General features: G+C 34.1%; 1 protein-coding gene across 1 annotated transcript in view; it reads right to left on the minus strand.

Moving 5' to 3' along the window:
- The window catches only part of arr (low-density lipoprotein receptor-related protein 6), a 126,120-nt gene that overhangs the window by 9,855 nt on the left and 97,540 nt on the right, over positions 1–18,725 (minus strand). The window contains exons 10-18 of the mRNA XM_069823158.1: positions 17,892–18,201; positions 15,763–15,907; positions 13,745–13,875; positions 13,404–13,557; positions 9,136–9,385; positions 5,709–6,009; positions 4,427–4,578; positions 2,001–2,254; positions 58–246 (exon numbers count right to left, since the gene is read on the minus strand). Of these exons, the coding sequence (XP_069679259.1) occupies positions 58–246; positions 2,001–2,254; positions 4,427–4,578; positions 5,709–6,009; positions 9,136–9,385; positions 13,404–13,557; positions 13,745–13,875; positions 15,763–15,907; positions 17,892–18,201 (1,886 nt within the window). The remainder of the gene's footprint in view (positions 1–57; positions 247–2,000; positions 2,255–4,426; positions 4,579–5,708; positions 6,010–9,135; positions 9,386–13,403; positions 13,558–13,744; positions 13,876–15,762; positions 15,908–17,891; positions 18,202–18,725) is intronic.

The following is an 18,725-nucleotide window of genomic DNA, read 5'->3' on the forward strand; positions in this document are numbered from 1 at the left end:
CTGGCTCTACTTCATCTAATATTTACCTTAAGAAATGGTTATAAATACTATTATTACCTTCCTTTCCCATTCAGATCTGAAGATTCAATCTGATTGGGTTGAGCCCAGAAAAGTAAGTCAGCCACTCTATCAACTGCCAGGGCAGACAAATTCTCAATCTCTGAAGCAATAACAATACGAGATTTGCCATCCATTCGAGCTCGTAAGATGCGCGGTGCCTGACCAACTTCTGTCCAGAACATTAAACTGGAAAAATAGAAAGCAATATAGGGAATTGTACTTCTTTGTATATTAGCTAAGAAATACAAAAACTTTGACACTAAGACATAATGTACAATAATAAAAATTACAGCAATATAATATAGTCACTTCACATACAGAAACAGAATAAAAGACGATACATTTCTTTTTCTGTAACATTCATGAATGCTACCATTATTTTACAAGAGCATAATCCACTCTTCAAAACTCAAGTATAAAATGAAGATGAAGGGGAAGGGGGAAGAAAGAAAGAGATATGTACAAAGTTACGTGCACAAGTGTATATGTACATGTGTGTATTTGTGATTAAGTACTTTATTTGGTTATCCATTTCAGTTATAGAATTAACTATAAATTAAACAACATACAGACTCGTAAAATTATACACATTTTGTTTCATTTTATATATACAGAGTGATTCACGAGGAGTTGCCACCACTTACGGGGCTTATTTCTAAAGATATTCTGAGCAAAAACTGTCATATAAACACGTGTCCTATTCTCAGTATTTTCAGAGTTACACTAATTTGAAGTTGTTAAAAACACCTTTATTCTTTAATTTTAAGGTAAAAGAATGTTATAAATAGAGAATGAACTATTCAGAAGTATACTTTCTTTAATTGGCTAGTGTTCTGAAGCTAAAAATGTGTTGTTAATTCCTTAGTTGTTTAGTACAGATTTTTTTTTTCCTCCAATCAATTTTTAACTGAAAATTATATTATTCTTACACACTTACCACAACAATTGAAGGTACACGGGAAAAACGATCAAGGTCCATCAAAAATCGAAATTGAGTTAATAATGCTATCTTATAGTGGAAAGGAAGTACTATCATGAGGTCTAGCTAGTAATAAGAAATCATCGTTCTTGACATTCCACTACGTCAATTTCTATTAAATACACACATAACAAAGTATTAAGTGCTTAAACTTTAAAATTCGTTTTTCTCGAAACTTTCTAAAATGGACCTTGATCGTTATTCCCGTGTACCCTTCAATTGTTACAGACCACACGACTTCTAGCAATTTGATTCTTTACAGTTCAATTTTGCATGCTAATGTACAGTCTTAAAGAGTTTACAAGAATGACGTGATTTGTAACAATTAATGCCATTTCCCACGACCTAATTGTGTGAACAGGCATTTTTTAATCTTTCGTGTATCAAAACTTGTTAAAAGAAACCGAGTAAATGTGGCAAAAGGCTTGAGATTACAGATAACTAACATTTAACTTAAATATCAACGTAAGCACAAAAACAGCTCCATCAGTCTCAGAAACTTTTAAAATATACTTGATTTCATTTTTTAATACAAGAATATTATACAAAGAATATATGGAGAGCAGAGTACTGTTTTGCTTTGCTGTTTTTAATAACAATTCTGCTCTAACATATTAATCTGGTAGACAAAGTTTGGCAAGTTTTCATAGGGTGCTTCCATTACCTCATCAAAATTAGATCATATATCCATTAATCATCATCCTAATTCCAGTGTTAACATTAAGCCACCTCCCATAGTGCATAAAGGGTAATGTATACACTGATTCAGTAAAAAGTAAAATCAAAGTATCCACTTTAGAGGGGAGTAAATTTTTGCAACAACCATACGATATATTCAGAATCATACTGACTATCTTGATGTTCGACAGTATCAAGAAAAGGCAATTGTGGATGGAAATTCTTGTTTTGTATCCTCTATTATATCTACTAAGTATGTACATCCATTACACACTTTACATACCCTTTTTCTGGATGAAGGACAATGTTTCGAGGTTTCTCTCCCTCGACCTTGACCACAACACCAACAGCTGATCCATTATCCAATCTTGTAACATTTATAGCATTTGTGTTTGCACAAGTCCAGTAAAGTACTCTTCCATATGGATCCAATGCCATGTCATATGGGAAATGGATACTGCTAGCAGGTACAAAGGCTGGTCCAGTATGAGTGCCGTTGTCGTATGATCTCTTGATGGACTGAGCTCTACCATCAATCTGTTTTCCAGTAACATCAAACAAAAGGTAAAGAATCATACATGTAAAAGATATTCTTAAATTATCAACTACAGTAAAACTTCTTTTAAGCATTTTGCACTTATAACATTTTTTTTTCTGAGATCCCGGCAAAAATCATATACTTTACATGTTCAATTATTTTGGATGTGTATTTTTAATTTATCGGTTTTTTTTTTCTTATATGACCGTATTTTAAACCCTAGGAGATATGAAACATCAATTATACGTTCTACATCAATTTTACTCGAAATTAAGTTCCCAGTGAAAAAGTAAGAACACGAAAATACAGCACGTGTTCATTGAAATTTGTGGAAATTCGAAGCTGTGCATGCTTGTCTCCAACAATATTGTGTCCTTCAATGACACTGTTACTGCATTAGAAAACAGTGACACAATTTGAGGGTATGGTTTATTCATTAGCAGCAAGCAGTCCAAAATAACAATTTTTTTTTTTAAATAATCACACGTTATTAAATGAAAATCACACGGTAAGAACAAGATAAGTCAATGTCGTAAAATTTTCTGGACTCGAGTTTGAAATATACTGGTAATACATTAGTTAACTTAGGCTCTAAGCAACCAAGATATCCTAGAAATAATCTTACATTCTTCAAGCATATGTGTTATAAATTTGAGTACTGTATTTATAGACTCAAAGATGGTTTAACTATGAAGTTATAAATTTCTCTAATGAAATTTTTACTAAATTGACTTAACTTGATCTTCCTGTATAGTATTCAATGCTATTTCAGATGTTATTAAATATAACTTTAGTTATACGTTTTTTCACTTATGAATTCTTTTCTCCAGACCCCCATAATAGTACATTATGCAACGAGCCTATAATGGTAGTAATTAAGACGCGAGTATGTTTATGAAACGAGCACAAGCGAGTTACATAATTTTCATACGAGCGTCTTAATTACCATTATAGATAAGTTTCATACGACTTTTTATGCTCGACCATATTTCTAATTTTAAATTATTCATAAGTATTCATGTTATTCTTATCTGACTGAGGAGCGAAACTGACCTTGTGCAATACCTCGTAAATTGTGAGATGTGCGCGAAAGTATTGATATTTTCCGAGAAACAGATGTCGACATTTACCTTGACATTGAAAAACGAGATGACAAATTGAATTTATTTGAATATTATTTACAATTAACGCTAATTATTATAGTAACAGAACTGACTTTATTTCAAATATAGGTGATTTATTGATTTATTGTTGTCTTTCGAGTGCATATCCGAGAATAATCTATACTTGCGCTTTCATATTGCTACAAGTAACTGACCATTGTGCAACTCAAATCAAGAAATGGATTCAGAACATCTCAAAATCAGTGGCTAACCATGACAATATCTTTGAAAAATATTGGAGTGCAAGAGCTCAAATGACTTTATTGTCAAATGCCTGGCATTAGAAAACAACAACATATTGCTACAATGGTATTTTCTGATTGGTGGAACACCTGAACTTTAATGAATAGGTGTACTTTAATGAGGTCCATTAAAGGGCTGCTACCAGGTGGGCATGGTCGAGCATAAAAACATATACAGTAAAAGAAGTTTTACTGTATCTCCCATTTTTTCCCCATTTGCTTTAGAAGCATTGCAATTTTTTATTAAATTGTTATATTCTGATCTTATTATTCTTTTAAGAGAGTATGTAATGTATAATGCAGATAATGTAATTGAGGGGCGTTTTCACAAACTCGTTATCTACATTTTTTTCGATTTTGAGGTCTTAGTATATCCTCATGTTTTTGGGTCAGGAGAATCCAATGGTGCTATCAGAATTAAGCTAAAGTTGGCAAGTATATCAGTAAATTGATCTTGAAATAAAAGACATTTTTCAAAACTCGGTATCTACAGTTGTGTATTTTAGAAAAGAGATCTCTTGAAAAAAAAAAAAAAACAAGATTTTGTAGATAAGGAGTTTTATGAAAATGCCCCTCAATTGTAACATGTCACATCTTCATTATAAAAGCAGATTGAAACTACATGGAGAGAGGTTAAACAGAAATGGAGTCTAAGAATTTGTAAAAGTTATTTTTTCTGCTTTTTTCTTTTTCTGAAGACAACTTACTACTTCAACAACTAGTCGCAAAGTTGTAAACTGAATTTTTGCCTCTATGTAGCACATACCCAATAAATGTACTGTGAAACTGGATCATATTCAAGAGCTCGGACATTCTTGACACTGTGTATAGGCAACACAACATCAGGGCAGTCATCACTGTCAGGTAACAGGCGACTCAGTGTATTCCTCTGACCATACAGAAGAAATGACCTAGGACCTGGTGAAACATATTAAAAAAAAACTGGTTATATTACATATACAATCTACGTAATGTGTAAAAGGAGATAAAATGATCCTCCAAGAAAAAAGTTACTTGCTCATCAATGACACTTTTCCTGAGTCATCACATCACACATCACTTTTTTCTTACACCCATATGCATAGTCAACGCAAAGCTATTCTAAAGACTTTCCCAATACCAAGAATGTCAAGACGGGTCTCAATTTTCGTATGCACAGTCGTGTAGTCTGCCCTGTCTTGGTCTTGAGACAATCCGAGATTGTGCAAATGTAGCTTTCAGGTAAAGCTCCCTGTGAAGTTGATGGTGTCATGTGAAGTTCCTGGGTAGCTCAGTCGGTCAGAGCATTGGTGCATTCAGCCAAAGGTCCTGGAATCGATACCCAGCCCCGGAACAATTTTTTCCCTTGAAATTGTTCAATCCAAGATTATGTTCAGAAAAATCGCTTTTAACACAAATGTTTTCATACATTTTTGTCATCATTGTTGATCACTTAATTAGAGTCTACAAATTAGCATTTTTTATGATCGTGGATTACTTCGTGTTGTTATTAAAATATTCAACTCGTAACAAACTAATTTGGCTGTCATTTAGAACAGTGTTCTCTGTGAAACTGTAGTGTTTGTAAACCTGCTGATCATTGTAAAATTCTACTGGATTTCCACTATCTCTAAAATATCTTCTTGGCAACAGTTGTTGATATTTAAAGCCATATTCCTGCCCAACTACTGAAAAATAAAGTTAATGTATTGCAGCAAATAAATTTTTTACTTTTTATTTTAGTAGGCTATTTTATGACGCTTTATCAACATCTTAGGTTATTTAGCATCTGAATGAGATGAAGGTGATAATGCCGGTGAAATGAGTCCGGGGTCCAGCACCGAAAGTTACCCAGCATTTGTTCATGTTGGTTTGAGGGAAAACCCCGGAAAAAACCTCAACCAGGAATTGAACCCGGGCCACCTGGTTTCGCAACCAGATGCGGTGACCAGCAGCAAATAAATTGTACTCGATCTCTACAAGTAGAAAAAAAATGTTCTTGAAAGAAAAAACGTATAGACTTAGCAAGTTTTGACAAGCAGAAGTATTAAGTAACAAAAGACACTTGCCTATACAAGTTTTATTGCCATCTCCAAGAGTGTAATGAGTAGGGCAGCCACAGCGATGGGTGTTGGACTGCCTGTTGACAGCTGTAGATGGGTTAGAGACAGACGGCAATGCCAAACACAGGTGCGAGCATCCACCATTTCCCACAGCACATTGGTTCCAAGCTGATTGTCGCGAATTGTGAAAAATAAGGATATCTGTGATTGATTCCAAATGCCTATGTATCACTGTCCTGTTTGTGCCATTTGTCTTGTTGGCTCTCTCAATATTGCCAGTTTTCCAGTCAGCCCAGTAGATATAATCCTGAAAATGATATTCAAGCAATAATAAGTGATAATACGTATAAAATATCTACTGGAACAATATATTATAATGATGACAAAATTTATATACCAATACAAAAGCAAATTCAGTATGCCCAAAACATGCTAACACAATCTAAAGCAATGAACATCGACAAATACAATAGTTCATCATCTGCAAAGAAATACAATAACAATTTATGTACATAGTCGACATCATTATTCCTCATTGCTACTGATTCTTGCTGTTGCACATAAGTTGCTAAATTTAATTCATATTTATTTATATTCCCTTAAATATTTATTGACTATTTAATGTAGAGAGAATATGGAAATGATTCCAGAAATAAATTGCAGCTACATTTATTAAACAGTACACATTATTAGATGTACTAATGTTATCAAAACACAAATCTTTCTGAAAACCAGTTAACACAACTACACAACTGATTTCTTATATGCAAAGAATTTTATTTTTAATAATATAAATTCTTAAATCAATTAATACAATTAAATTCCACGAAACCAAAAATGTGAAACTGAAGTTTTACAAAATCCGTTCCAATGTGTGGAAACAAACATTTTGAAATTTGTTTCTTCTACTGTAAGTTCGAGAAAGGAGGCAGTGTGCATGATCAGAGGAAGAAAGACCTGGTTCACAAGAGAACTACTAGTTGAGGTAATAAAATTATGTAGTTTTGTTTCGTTGTTTATAAAGTTCTGTGCAACAAAACTTTTTTCTAAGATTGTACATGTGTCAGAATCAAGTTCAAGTGTGCTAAGTATATAGTTCGTCATATTTTCAATTCTGAAAATGAGTACTGAAGGTATGAGATTAGATTCCTTTACTAGCAGTGAAAAACTTGTGGCTTAACGTTGTTACTGCTGTCTGCACCAGTGGCTTCGGTGTTCTGATTGGCTGTCTTAGTGCTCAACTGTCGGAGGAAGGGTTTGGTGTGTGTGCGCTTCTCAGGCCCAGGTTCCAAGCTTCGTTGACGGTGAGTCTTCTTTCTTAAGATTGAAGTTGTTTTAGTGTTTGTGTATTTCAATAGCCTCCTGATGTAACCTGGCATAGAAGTGTGGCATACTCTTTCTCTGACAATTGGACACTATGACAGCCAATCAGAACACTGAAGCCACTGGTGCAGACCGCGGCAACAACGATAACCCACAACTCTCCCACATCTTAAATATTGACCAGTCCCAGTACCAGTCATCCTTGATACACACAGCAGATCTCTCCACTCACGTGTACCACATCACTGAAGATGTGCACCAGAGTAGTGGACGAAATGTTTGCTTGTATTACCGACAGACCATGGCCCTCCAGCCCGAAAAATAGCAATCCTAATGACTCTGGCCGTGGAAGTCTACATTTTAAGATTAATTTGTTGAAAGTTTTATTTTTGTATCCTCCCCCCTTCTGAAAGTGGGATGTGAGGGGTATTCGAGAAAATATGGTATATATACAGACGTGGACAAATTATTAGACTAAAACTTTTTCTTGGAAACGTAATGTAATTCGTCATATCAACTATCAGTATAATTCACAGAGTCTCTATTGTTGTAAATATGATTGTTTACATCTTCTGGTATATTTTTCCAGTGGTTAGGTATATTTTTTTCTTGCTATGTCGGTGCTATTGGTGTTTTAATTATATATTGCAGAAGATATTCTCCCATGGCCTGCAAGAAGACCGGACATGAACGAAATTGAAAATCTGTGATCTATACTGAAGAAGAAAGTGAACAAAAAGAGGCTTACAACAAAACATGGACTCATTTAAGCACTGTCTGATATCTGGCTAAATGATGCTGATATTCAAACAAAGTGTCAAACTTTGGTTTCCAGCATTCCTGACAAAATCAACATGTTAATAAAGAATAAGGAAATGTTCACAAAATATTAGTAACCTCCAGACTCAATTTTCTCTTCATTATATCTGTGCAAAATACATTTTTGTTCATTATTTCTACCGATAAATACAGCTTTGTTGCACATATAATCAATTTAGTCTAATAATTTGTCCACGTCTGTACATATATATGAGTAGCTTAATATCAAAGGCGGACATCTGACCTTCAGATGAAATTTAGATAATGTGGATTCTTATACATTTTTAATGCTTTTTTCAGTTGTGGTGAAACTATATACAAACTCTCACATTACATTTATAAAAATAAATTGTTTTAAAATACTACAAAGAACACTGTGAAACAAAAAAGTGCCTCAAGATCAAAACTATGGAGAAGACAGATGTCCGTCTTTGATATTAAACTACTCATATTTTCTATTCACTGCCAATTCAGAGATCTCAAGACTGCATGTGTTTACATCACTTTATTCTTTCATTGGACAGACTTAATTGATTTCAGGATGGACTTTAAGTAATGTGACCAAAATTTCTGAACATATTAATGATACAGCTTTGCAGAAAATTCCCTCTCCTAGTCATATATCACTCAGTACTAGAAATAGATATTTAATTATTTGAATTTAAAACAATACGAACACGATGTAGGCATTAACTGTTTAATATTTATAATAATATATTATATCGAGGACTTAATGTGAAACTAATGTAATTATAATCGGTGTTTTATTCACAACAAACTTCTTAACAGGCAATATGCTTATTTCACATGAACTATACCATCATGTTTTGTAGTTACGAATGTATTGTATACAAGACTGTTTGGAACTAAGTTACGATTTTTTGTGACCAAGTAGAAAAACGAATTTGCTAGCGGAACCTAAAAATGTCAATTAGTTTCACACTAAGCCTTCGATATGTAACAACACTACAAAAACAAAACAAAATTATAGTACTGTATTCATTCATTACACAAAATACATATTATTGCTTACTCATAACAGATCTATTGGACAAATGTTTATGGTGAATGAATTTCCATACGAAGTTTCTTATTCTCTTTAAAAAATTGAAGAAGTCAAGGAAACTGTGTTTGAAATTAATTATGGTAATGTGTCAGCCTACAATTTTATTTTCTCCAATGTCCATTTTGTTCATTCTAGTAAAAACTCTTTCTACAAATTTCAAGCAGCAAATAAATCTTAACAATTTTAATATTTTTAATTAATTTATTTTATACAAATAATCCTTACCAAATACTGAGTTAATCCAAATGGCTTTTCAACATTTTGATTAATAATTGTCATCCTTTGTTTCCCTTCTAGATCAGAGCTCTCGATTACATGTTGTTCCAGTTCTGTCCAATAAAGACGATGCTGAACATAATCTATCGTCAAGCCATTGGCACGTCCTAACTTAGCTATAATGATACTGCGTTGAGTTCCGTCCATTGCAGCTTTTGATATGGACCCCTTGGATCCCCAGTCACTCCAATACATGAACCTGAAATAAAAATAAATATTTATTTCCACTAAACTTACTACCCAATAACTTGAATAAATGTTTCAAATATATTTATACACTTTACAAGGCAAAGGAACATGATGTCGGGAAGAATACTGTGATTTACCATAAAGATACAAAATACAGTTCACATAAAATGAGGTGTAGGTACACAGTAAAATCATGTTTTTAGGATGCAATCGACCATAACTTCAATCTGGTTACTACAATATTATCAGTCATAGTCGAGGTTAATTTAGATGTTTACAAATAACAATCATCATTATCATCATCGTCGTCATTGTCGTCGAACTTCTACAGTTTAAGTCTTCCTAGACCACAGTGGCGTAGCATGAAATTTTGAGCAGGGGAAGCTAACTCAAGTTGTCTTTCATGCAATATGAGAAAATGTACTACAAAAATACAGTCTTAAAATAAATAGTAGTCGATTTCAAGTCAGCAGTCGAAGATTGGTTGGAACATCGTAACACCAGTAAGGCATGACCTCAAATGAGACGTAATAAAATACGATTTCATGGTTTACACATATCTCTAACAAATAGACACGTATACGTATAACATTAGCTCACTCTCTGTCATACTTAGAGAAATCACAATATTAGTATCATTACGTAAGTATGCGTTTGTCTTTTGGTTGTGTCCTTCATTGACAGCAAGGGAGTCGGTCATTTGTTTTTTAAATCACACTTTTGTTCGTAAGTCAGTCTTGATAATACAATTGTCCCAAAAAATTCAAGTAAATTAGTGTCAGGAACTGTTATTTCGCTCATTATTTATTATATCAGCCACAATGCACACTAACACTTCAACTGAACACAACTGACGAATAGGGATAACTCGGAAACTACTTATTTTAAATGTTAAAGCTAGCTTCTTTTCGAGCCTTGCGACTAGGGTAGTTTAAAAGGGATGGAAAATCTGCGGGGTGGATTACACAGAAGAAACCAGTCTGCTTGGAAGCTGGTGTGTGCAGGCTTCTTGTTTGCTGCTGCATCACAAATAATCCTGAGCTACCGCATCACAATATTTAACGCGTAAATATAAATTCTATTAAAATTAATAAATAATTTTCTCTATAAACTGCAGGTTTATTATGAAATTATTATTAACTGGGGAAGCTAAGCTTTTTAGCTTACATTGACGCTACGCCACTGCTAGACCAGCTCTTTCTACTGCTCATGAAGGTACTTGGTCCTTTCATCCTTGTCAAGGGCATCCCAGATCTCTTCTTCCTTTGAGAATGTACAGTATTTAAGTGCTAACTTCGGAATCCAGTTCATATTCTTCATTTCCTGGTATCTACACCAATTTTTCTGAGACTTCTCGATATTCTCTAATATAGTTTGTAGTTTTATTTTTGCTTAATTTCAAAATTTCACTAATACTCCAGTCTTATAAAGATTAATAATGGTCGTGAAAATCTCATTTATGCTGCCTCTAATGTTTGCCTATCCACCTTACTTAATAGAGGAAGCGCAAAGAAAGCTCGCCCATTTGACTGATGCGCAGAGAGCGATATTCGGTCCTCGTGCCGCCATGCTCATTACAGGACTGCTATGAATCACCTAATGCTGATTACAGGGCGCATTCGAAAGCGCAGTCTTGGGCTGTTCGTATCGTGGAGTGTTGCTGTGCAGAGCGGGTAGAAGCCAGCGTGTGCATTACATTTTCTGCGTTTTATCCCTGATATCAGTAGTTTTATGTAGTTCAAAGTGTGTTTGTTAAATAACAGAGTTCTGTATAACATTCTATGTACTTAACAATGCCCCTGTTTCGCTCTAAATTAGGAAGTGCTAATACAACGTTACACAGACAAACTAGGGAATTATTTATAACGTTTATAAATTTATGGAAAACGAAACAGGCTCTGCTCGTAACATAAGGAGTATATACAGATTAAAATAAACTGACCATAGTACCCTAGTTGTCGGAACATTTTAATAAAATCACATAGTATTAGTGTTTTATTACAACGTCAAATATCAGTTATTACACGATTACATATTTCTTATAACATCTTTGTCATTTCATTCAGTGATTTTATGTGTAAAAAATTTCGTGCTTCTGTATTTTCAACAATGTTATGTTACTAGTTACTCTGCAACAAGGTTTACTTTACGTTACACGCGCTGTGATAAATCTCACTCGAAACATCAAGCCAGCAGACGACTGAGAACTGCCAATCGAATCGAAGCACCCGAACATTTCCGAAAGTTCACGCAGCTTTCCGTGGCAAGCTCTTCTTGCGTCACCTCTACTAATACTTCACTATCATATAGCAGGATTGTTTTTGAGCAAACGTCGTCAGAAACGTAATTTCATATTAAATATTATCTCTTTACCATACTGGTGTTTTATTATACCATTCATTTTATTATACTTTTGTCATTTTCATACTACATTATGTTTCATAAATATAAACACTGGGATATTTACTCTATTATTTTGTTGTCAATTACAATTTTAACCCATTGGACATGTTTCCCCACACATCCCCTTTCTAAAGTAGACATTTTCATATCATATTGAGCTCCAATTTTGTGCAATTCATATACTGTCCTTTGTAGTAGAGGTGGTGTGTGACAGCATTTTGCCATCACAGTTCCAAACAGTAACAGCTTCGAAAAAATCTCTGTGAAAGATAATAGCAATTTTGTCGGTGTGATTTTTGTATTTAGATAATTTTTGGAGACTGTAAATGTTGTAACGCCCTGACATTTACAGAGTCATTCATTAAAGATTACATGCCACATTCTAAGGATAAGGATAATGACATCATCAGTTGTAGAAGTTTTTGTTGCTGAAAGTCTAAGTTTGTCAGGGTTCTTTAAGTCTTCAATTCGTGGTCATTTTACAAAATTATGGAATATAGCTGTTCTTTGCAAGGGTTATGTGTATCGGAACAAAGCCAGAATGAACTCGAAAATTATACTCAAAAAGCATAATACACCCCATAATGTACTGAATACAAATCTTTGTTTTGAGATCCAAACCATTACTTCTAACTGGTGGCCAGTGATGTGTTCAGTCTTCTCTTTCACATATTCCATAACATTCGATTACTGAGATCTTATAGAAATCAGTAATGAGAGTTAAATTGTTAAATTCTCCTAAATTAATTGCCTTCATCAATATGGACTATAAAATAGCACTATATTTAATCAAAACATTTCAATGTTTCCCATCATGAGTTGACAGATGTTTATGTTTACCGCTCTTCTGTGGATTGAATTGATATACAGTGCAATGTCTTACATAAATAAAAGTGATTAGCACAGGGAGTATACTAAAAACAAAACACACTGACCTGTGTTATTGTATCAGTCCAATATGTATTATGCGCCCAAGAATGTTTACGAAGATCAGCCATTTGTGGAAGAATATAGCGAGTGAACTAAGTATCAAAGAGTTGCCGACGTTGATCTCTAGTCTACAATGTGATAATTAATTAGATTCCAGATATGTTGTTCAAGTGAATCTTCTGACTTTGAGGTCTGTGGATATAGAGGGAAAAATTGGATTGGTGTCTGGTAGAGTTCCCGGGTATCTCAGTTGGTAAAGTGTTGGTACGTTTAACCAAAGGTTCCGGGTTCGATACCTGGCCCCAGAACAATTTTTCTCTCTTTACAGGGAGTTATACCTGAAAGCTTGATTTGCCTTCTGACTTTCACTTGTCTGAATACTGGAGCTGTCATATATGTACATATATCAGTCACCATCGCTATGAAGCATGTATCGTTCTGAGATGGTGATTTCTTGAGGTGTGATTTTAGAACTATAGGTAGTCACAGTTGGATCTAGTGACAAACCTACCACAGGTCTTCAAATCACACCCCATCACTACTTTGTAGGTCATATAGGGTGATGGCAGTGTAACTGTTACATTATACACAGAGGAAATTGTATACTGAATGTCAGGACAGAGGTAAGAAACAATTAAAATGAGTAAATATGGTTTACAATACAAAAATATAGACGTTACATGGAAAAAACTTACCCTTCTCTCGGATCCAGAGCTAAACTGCGAGGTTCATCTATACCTTTCCAAATCAAAACTTTCCTTGATCGTCCAGTCAAGCGGGCGACTTCAATTCTCTTACTACCCGTATCAGTCCAATATATATTATGCGCCACCCAATCCACAGCCATACCTGAGCACAATTACGTAGATAATATGAATCATGTAATAAGCTTACATATGACATATTGATCACTTTTAAGAGTCTTTGTTAAACATTCTAAAATAGTGAATTATAGATATTTAAGAACAATACACAATATAATATGAAAGTTATTTTATCTTATTTAATATTAATCCTAACATAAAATCTGTTATACCTTCTGGAGAATCCAAACCAAATTCAACTATCTTTTCCATATCTGATCCATTCATAAAGGCACGTGTTATAGCTTTCACTTTGACGTCTGTCCAGTAGATACGATTATCATTGATGTCAAAATCCAAAGCACTAGAAAAAGACGAGACAGGAAATAAGGTTTTCAACTTAATATTTGTTAACTAAAACTTCTTAACTGACAATAAATATGACAATATATAACTATAAAAACAATTGAAATGAATCCTTGAGCAATTTATTCAATTTTTTAATATTTTTAATACACTAATTTTATGATTTGCTTCCGTCATTAGCTTTCCACATTACATCATTTCTTTACATGTGGGTTTCTTTTAAAAGGCGTTTTTCAACTTGATAAAGCAAGTAAAAGTTAATAGTAGAAAATAAAACTCTCCTAGATCATTTAAATGCAGTACATTTTATATGCTTAATACCCATTAAATTTACTATTAGCAAACACACATTGATAATAAACTTTCGCACACACACAATGTGATATTTTCATAAAATAACCACTAAAACACAAAGCTCTGCTACTGATCCAGCAAGACTTGTCATCCATGAAGGTCGTGATCATTTTGGCATACAACACAAATGTATTCTGTATTCTATTAATATATTTCAGTATTATTTATATTTATGCTGGTAATAATAAACAGACTCGTAGACATTTTGTTTTTCAGCATTAACTTCCTGTGATTGTATGAGAAGATTCGAAGAGAATGGCAGTTATGTAGACCTTCGGCCCCCCCTACTACCAATAAAGCATAGCACAATGTCAATACGGCAGTTGCTGTCGTCTGCGATACATCGAACTTTTCTGTTGATTTTCGAGTTCGTCATTTTTTTTTTCTGGTTATTATATGCTTATTTAAGTGTGTTAACTCTCGCTAGTGGTTTTATATTTTATTTTATCCGTCTTAGTATTTATTTTATTATTGTAAATATTTTTGTTTTATTACTATTATTATTATTAATAATAATGAATTAATTTGTATTACTATCTTTGTATCATCTCCGTCACGGATATTCTATTATTATTATTATTATTATTATTATTGTTACTATTATTGTTACTATTATTTCTAACATCAACTTTATTATTGAACTCTTAAAATTTATGTAGACTACTGGACTGTACCCGAGCACGAGCATATGCTCATTTCGGGTATATATTCATATGTATCATTTCAAATGTAAATTGTGAATAAATTTTAATTTGAATTGAACTTTTTAATTCTGTTGTGTCATACAGTTCATGGGGGAGGGGGAGGCACATTGTGAATGTGCACTGTTACAAGTCTTTGCTGCAATACCAACTGTGCTGTGCAGATCGAATCAAGAAACATTCAGAACTCCTACACAATCATAATCCTATCTTTGGGTGAGATGTCTTCGAACATCCTCCATATTCCCCTGACCACAGTCTATAGACTTCGATTTCATTACCAAAATGAAGAAGCCGTTGTGTTGGAAATGTTTTGCTAACAGAAAGGATATTTTAATAGCATTTGAGCAAGAGGTGTCATGATGTATCAAATCTCACACAAACAATGGTATTCATCAACTTCCCAATTGATGGCAATGGACAACCTGAGAAACTACTTTGAAGGTTGCCATAGTTAATAGTTTGTACTTGTAAGTCTTGATTGTATTGTGCATTGTTGTGTTCTGTTTGTAGTTTCATGTCACAATAAAACGATGATTTTAATACGCATGTTTTTTTTTCTTTCCCTGGCTAGTGGCTCTTGCATTCATTCAATATTTGATGGTAACATTAAAAAGTACATGGCATGCACTTTCGACCGAATACACTAAAGTTTCATTATTCACGCATTTTCGGGAGAGGAAGAACATTACCACGACTTATGGAATGATTATCCTGTAATGAGTGAAACAATGATATCTTTATCATAAGATAAATTTCGGCTTAGGTCATCAAGGTCTGTTTCGACAAAGAAATATATACGAAAAATTAAAACTAGAGAACTTTGATACCTGGCATCTTTCACTCCGGTTACAGGAATAATTGCATCATTGTTTCCATTTTCTATACTTATGCGACCAATATTCTCTTTTCGTGCAAAGAGAAGGAATGCCTCTGGTACAACACACGTTCTTTCATTAGCTGCCAATTCATACCCTGAAACAATTGAAGTTATATGTTACAATAAATCTACGTGAAGAACCTGAAGAACACATTGGAACTGAAAGAACTCTTTCCCCACTAAATATTCGTACTACTGACATTATTTACGATTTATTTGAGAACACTTTATATTTTCAGTATAAGATTATACAGGGTGATTCACTAAGTTCTCCCCTGGTTTATGGAGGTGATTTCTGAGGTTATTTGAAATAAAAAATGTGAATAAATTAATGGGGTCACAGTCTAATTACGAAGCTTCAGTAGTTTGAAAACGGCAAAAAAATAAAAAACTTTTATTTCAGAATTTCACCAACAAAAATGTAAAAAATAATTAAAATACAAACAACTGATTGCTTATGTATCAGTCAGTGTCTTTCTTTTAGATTTAAATCACATTTTCGAAAATGCCTCCCTGAATCTCAAGGCAACATTCCGCATGTGTAGCATTTTGCAGCTTCACACATTTGTTTCTTATTGTCGCTGCGACATCCAGAATGCGTTGAAGCAACTCTTCACAACTCAACGTGAAAGGTACACTCTCATTCCCAAGCAAGGAGAAAGTGGAGGTAAATGTTCAGGCACAGTGTTTGTACCTTAACCTGATACATGATGTCTTTCATTCACCCCCAGATGCAGTGATGCATGTAGTTATGGTAACAAACATGCCTACCATTCCATTCACTATGACGCATGTGTTGTAATTCCGTAAGTATGAATAATTTATTTACATATTTTGTTCCAAATAATCTCAGGAATCACCTTCATAAACCAGGGGAGAACTTTCTGAATCACCCTGTATATTAAACATCCAATTCTTGAAAGACTATTTCCCTCAGTAAGAGAATACATTATGCCAAAGTACTGGGTGTTCATTTCAAAGTGTGTCATGACGTCACTGTTGTGAGTCAGCGATTTGAAACGAGTTTCAGCTTTTATGTCAGAGAAGCTGCCTATTAATAAAGGCGCTCAATCTGAACTTGAGAACGTGTACGGTATAACTTGAACGTCGTAACAACAGATGGCAGTCTGTAAAGTCTGTGTGCTACCATAACCTCTTTCAAACTGTGTTTTGCTTGGGCAAGTCGTATGCAGGGTATTTGTTATCATCGGTTGCGTAAGGCAACATTCCACATTACAAATCAAATGCTCCGTGTCCATGTTGACCATCCAAGTTAATGTCAACAAATACGTAAGTAATCGTCTTAACCCTCTCCACATATCCCGACAGTAAGAAACAAAAATCACCTCAGTACGTGTTTCCAAACAGTTCACATTCCTGCCACTACAGGTGTTACCGTACGTATCAGTAAGTACTCTTCAGAATGAATGCCGTACTTGCTAGGCAACTTCTCTGGCACATATGTAATACACCTCTGTGGAAGTGTAGGAAGATTGAATTCTCTAGGCTCAACGACCAGCCACATGACGGCATACAGCGAGCCATGACACACTTTGAACTGAACACGCAGTACATGTATTCTTGTATGCCTGGTGAAAGTTTTAACTGATTGGTCCACTGTATATTGTAATTGCTTTATATCATACACTGACCCAATTTGAAACACTATTAAAGAACCACTGTTTTTTTCTTTGCTTGTATATGTGTGTGGTATCCAATTCACAAATGACAGGCCATAATAAAAGGCTAACATTCTTAAAATGTGAAGCATGTTTTCAAGAGTTAGTAAATACAGATTGTAACTTCGTGTTCTTCATCGCAGACTAAAAGAAGAGAATGTTGGACTGTGATGCCATTTTGAGAATGAAGGGGAAGGAAATTATGAATGTCTATAGCAGTAACAAAAGAACAGGAATAGAAGTTTAGAGTTGGTTGTGTGAATGTTTACATAAGAAGATGCTATAATTTACAATTAATATAACAGTATTTTTTCGAATTTAAAGAAATATTACAGCAATGTATATCTCACAATTATTTAAATATACGTAATTCTTTGTTAAGAATTTGAAAAATACTAACCAATTTGGCAGGCGCAGATGTAATTGTTGTTTGGCCTGTTGAGGCATAAGTGGCTGCAGTTTCCATTATTTTCTGTGCACGGATTCCTTCCCTTAACCTCACCCAGTCGAATTGCCTTCAGACCCATGAGATTGGGTATCTGGTCAACAATAACTTCTCTTCCATCCCCACTGACTTTTACTCGATCAATACTTCGTCTTTGCCAGTCTGTCCAATACAGGTAATCACCAAGGAGACTCAGTCCAAAAAGATGTGGCAAGTTATCACCAATAACTTCACGACGATCCTCTCCATCAGCCATGTTGGCAACCTTGTAAAAGAAAAGGTACTCGCATTACATGGAAAATGTGGCACTCAATGCAAAAGTAAGAAGACGGTGAGAAAAATAAGTAGGGACAAAAAGCATAGAAAATATCAACTTAAAAGAGTTGAGATATTATCCTTTAACATTATGAGAATAAACATATTTGTTATATATTTATAATGCTGTGTTTGCTCATGTATAAACCACTTCGTCATCCTCAGTGATCTTGTGATTGCATCAGTCTATAAATGTGATTCAAGCTTATTTCACATGAGTAATAAAAAAAATTGTTGCAGAAACAGACTGTCAGTCACCTTCAAGTTTGCTCTGAGATTATCAACCACCCCGAACTTGAAACACATTTTAATATATAATTAACTAAAAATAGAAACATATTTTTCTAAGCATTTGAGTATTAAGGGGACACTCAACTATATTTTGGAACTTTTTTCCTATTTGACCAATCTTTTTCAAATTTGGAGAAAAAGTTTAATATACACATGGAAAGTAACATGCAAAATCTCAGCTCA

Source organism: Periplaneta americana, chromosome 4 (assembly GCF_040183065.1).
Source record: "Periplaneta americana isolate PAMFEO1 chromosome 4, P.americana_PAMFEO1_priV1, whole genome shotgun sequence".
Lineage (NCBI taxonomy): Eukaryota > Metazoa > Arthropoda > Insecta > Blattodea > Blattidae > Periplaneta > Periplaneta americana.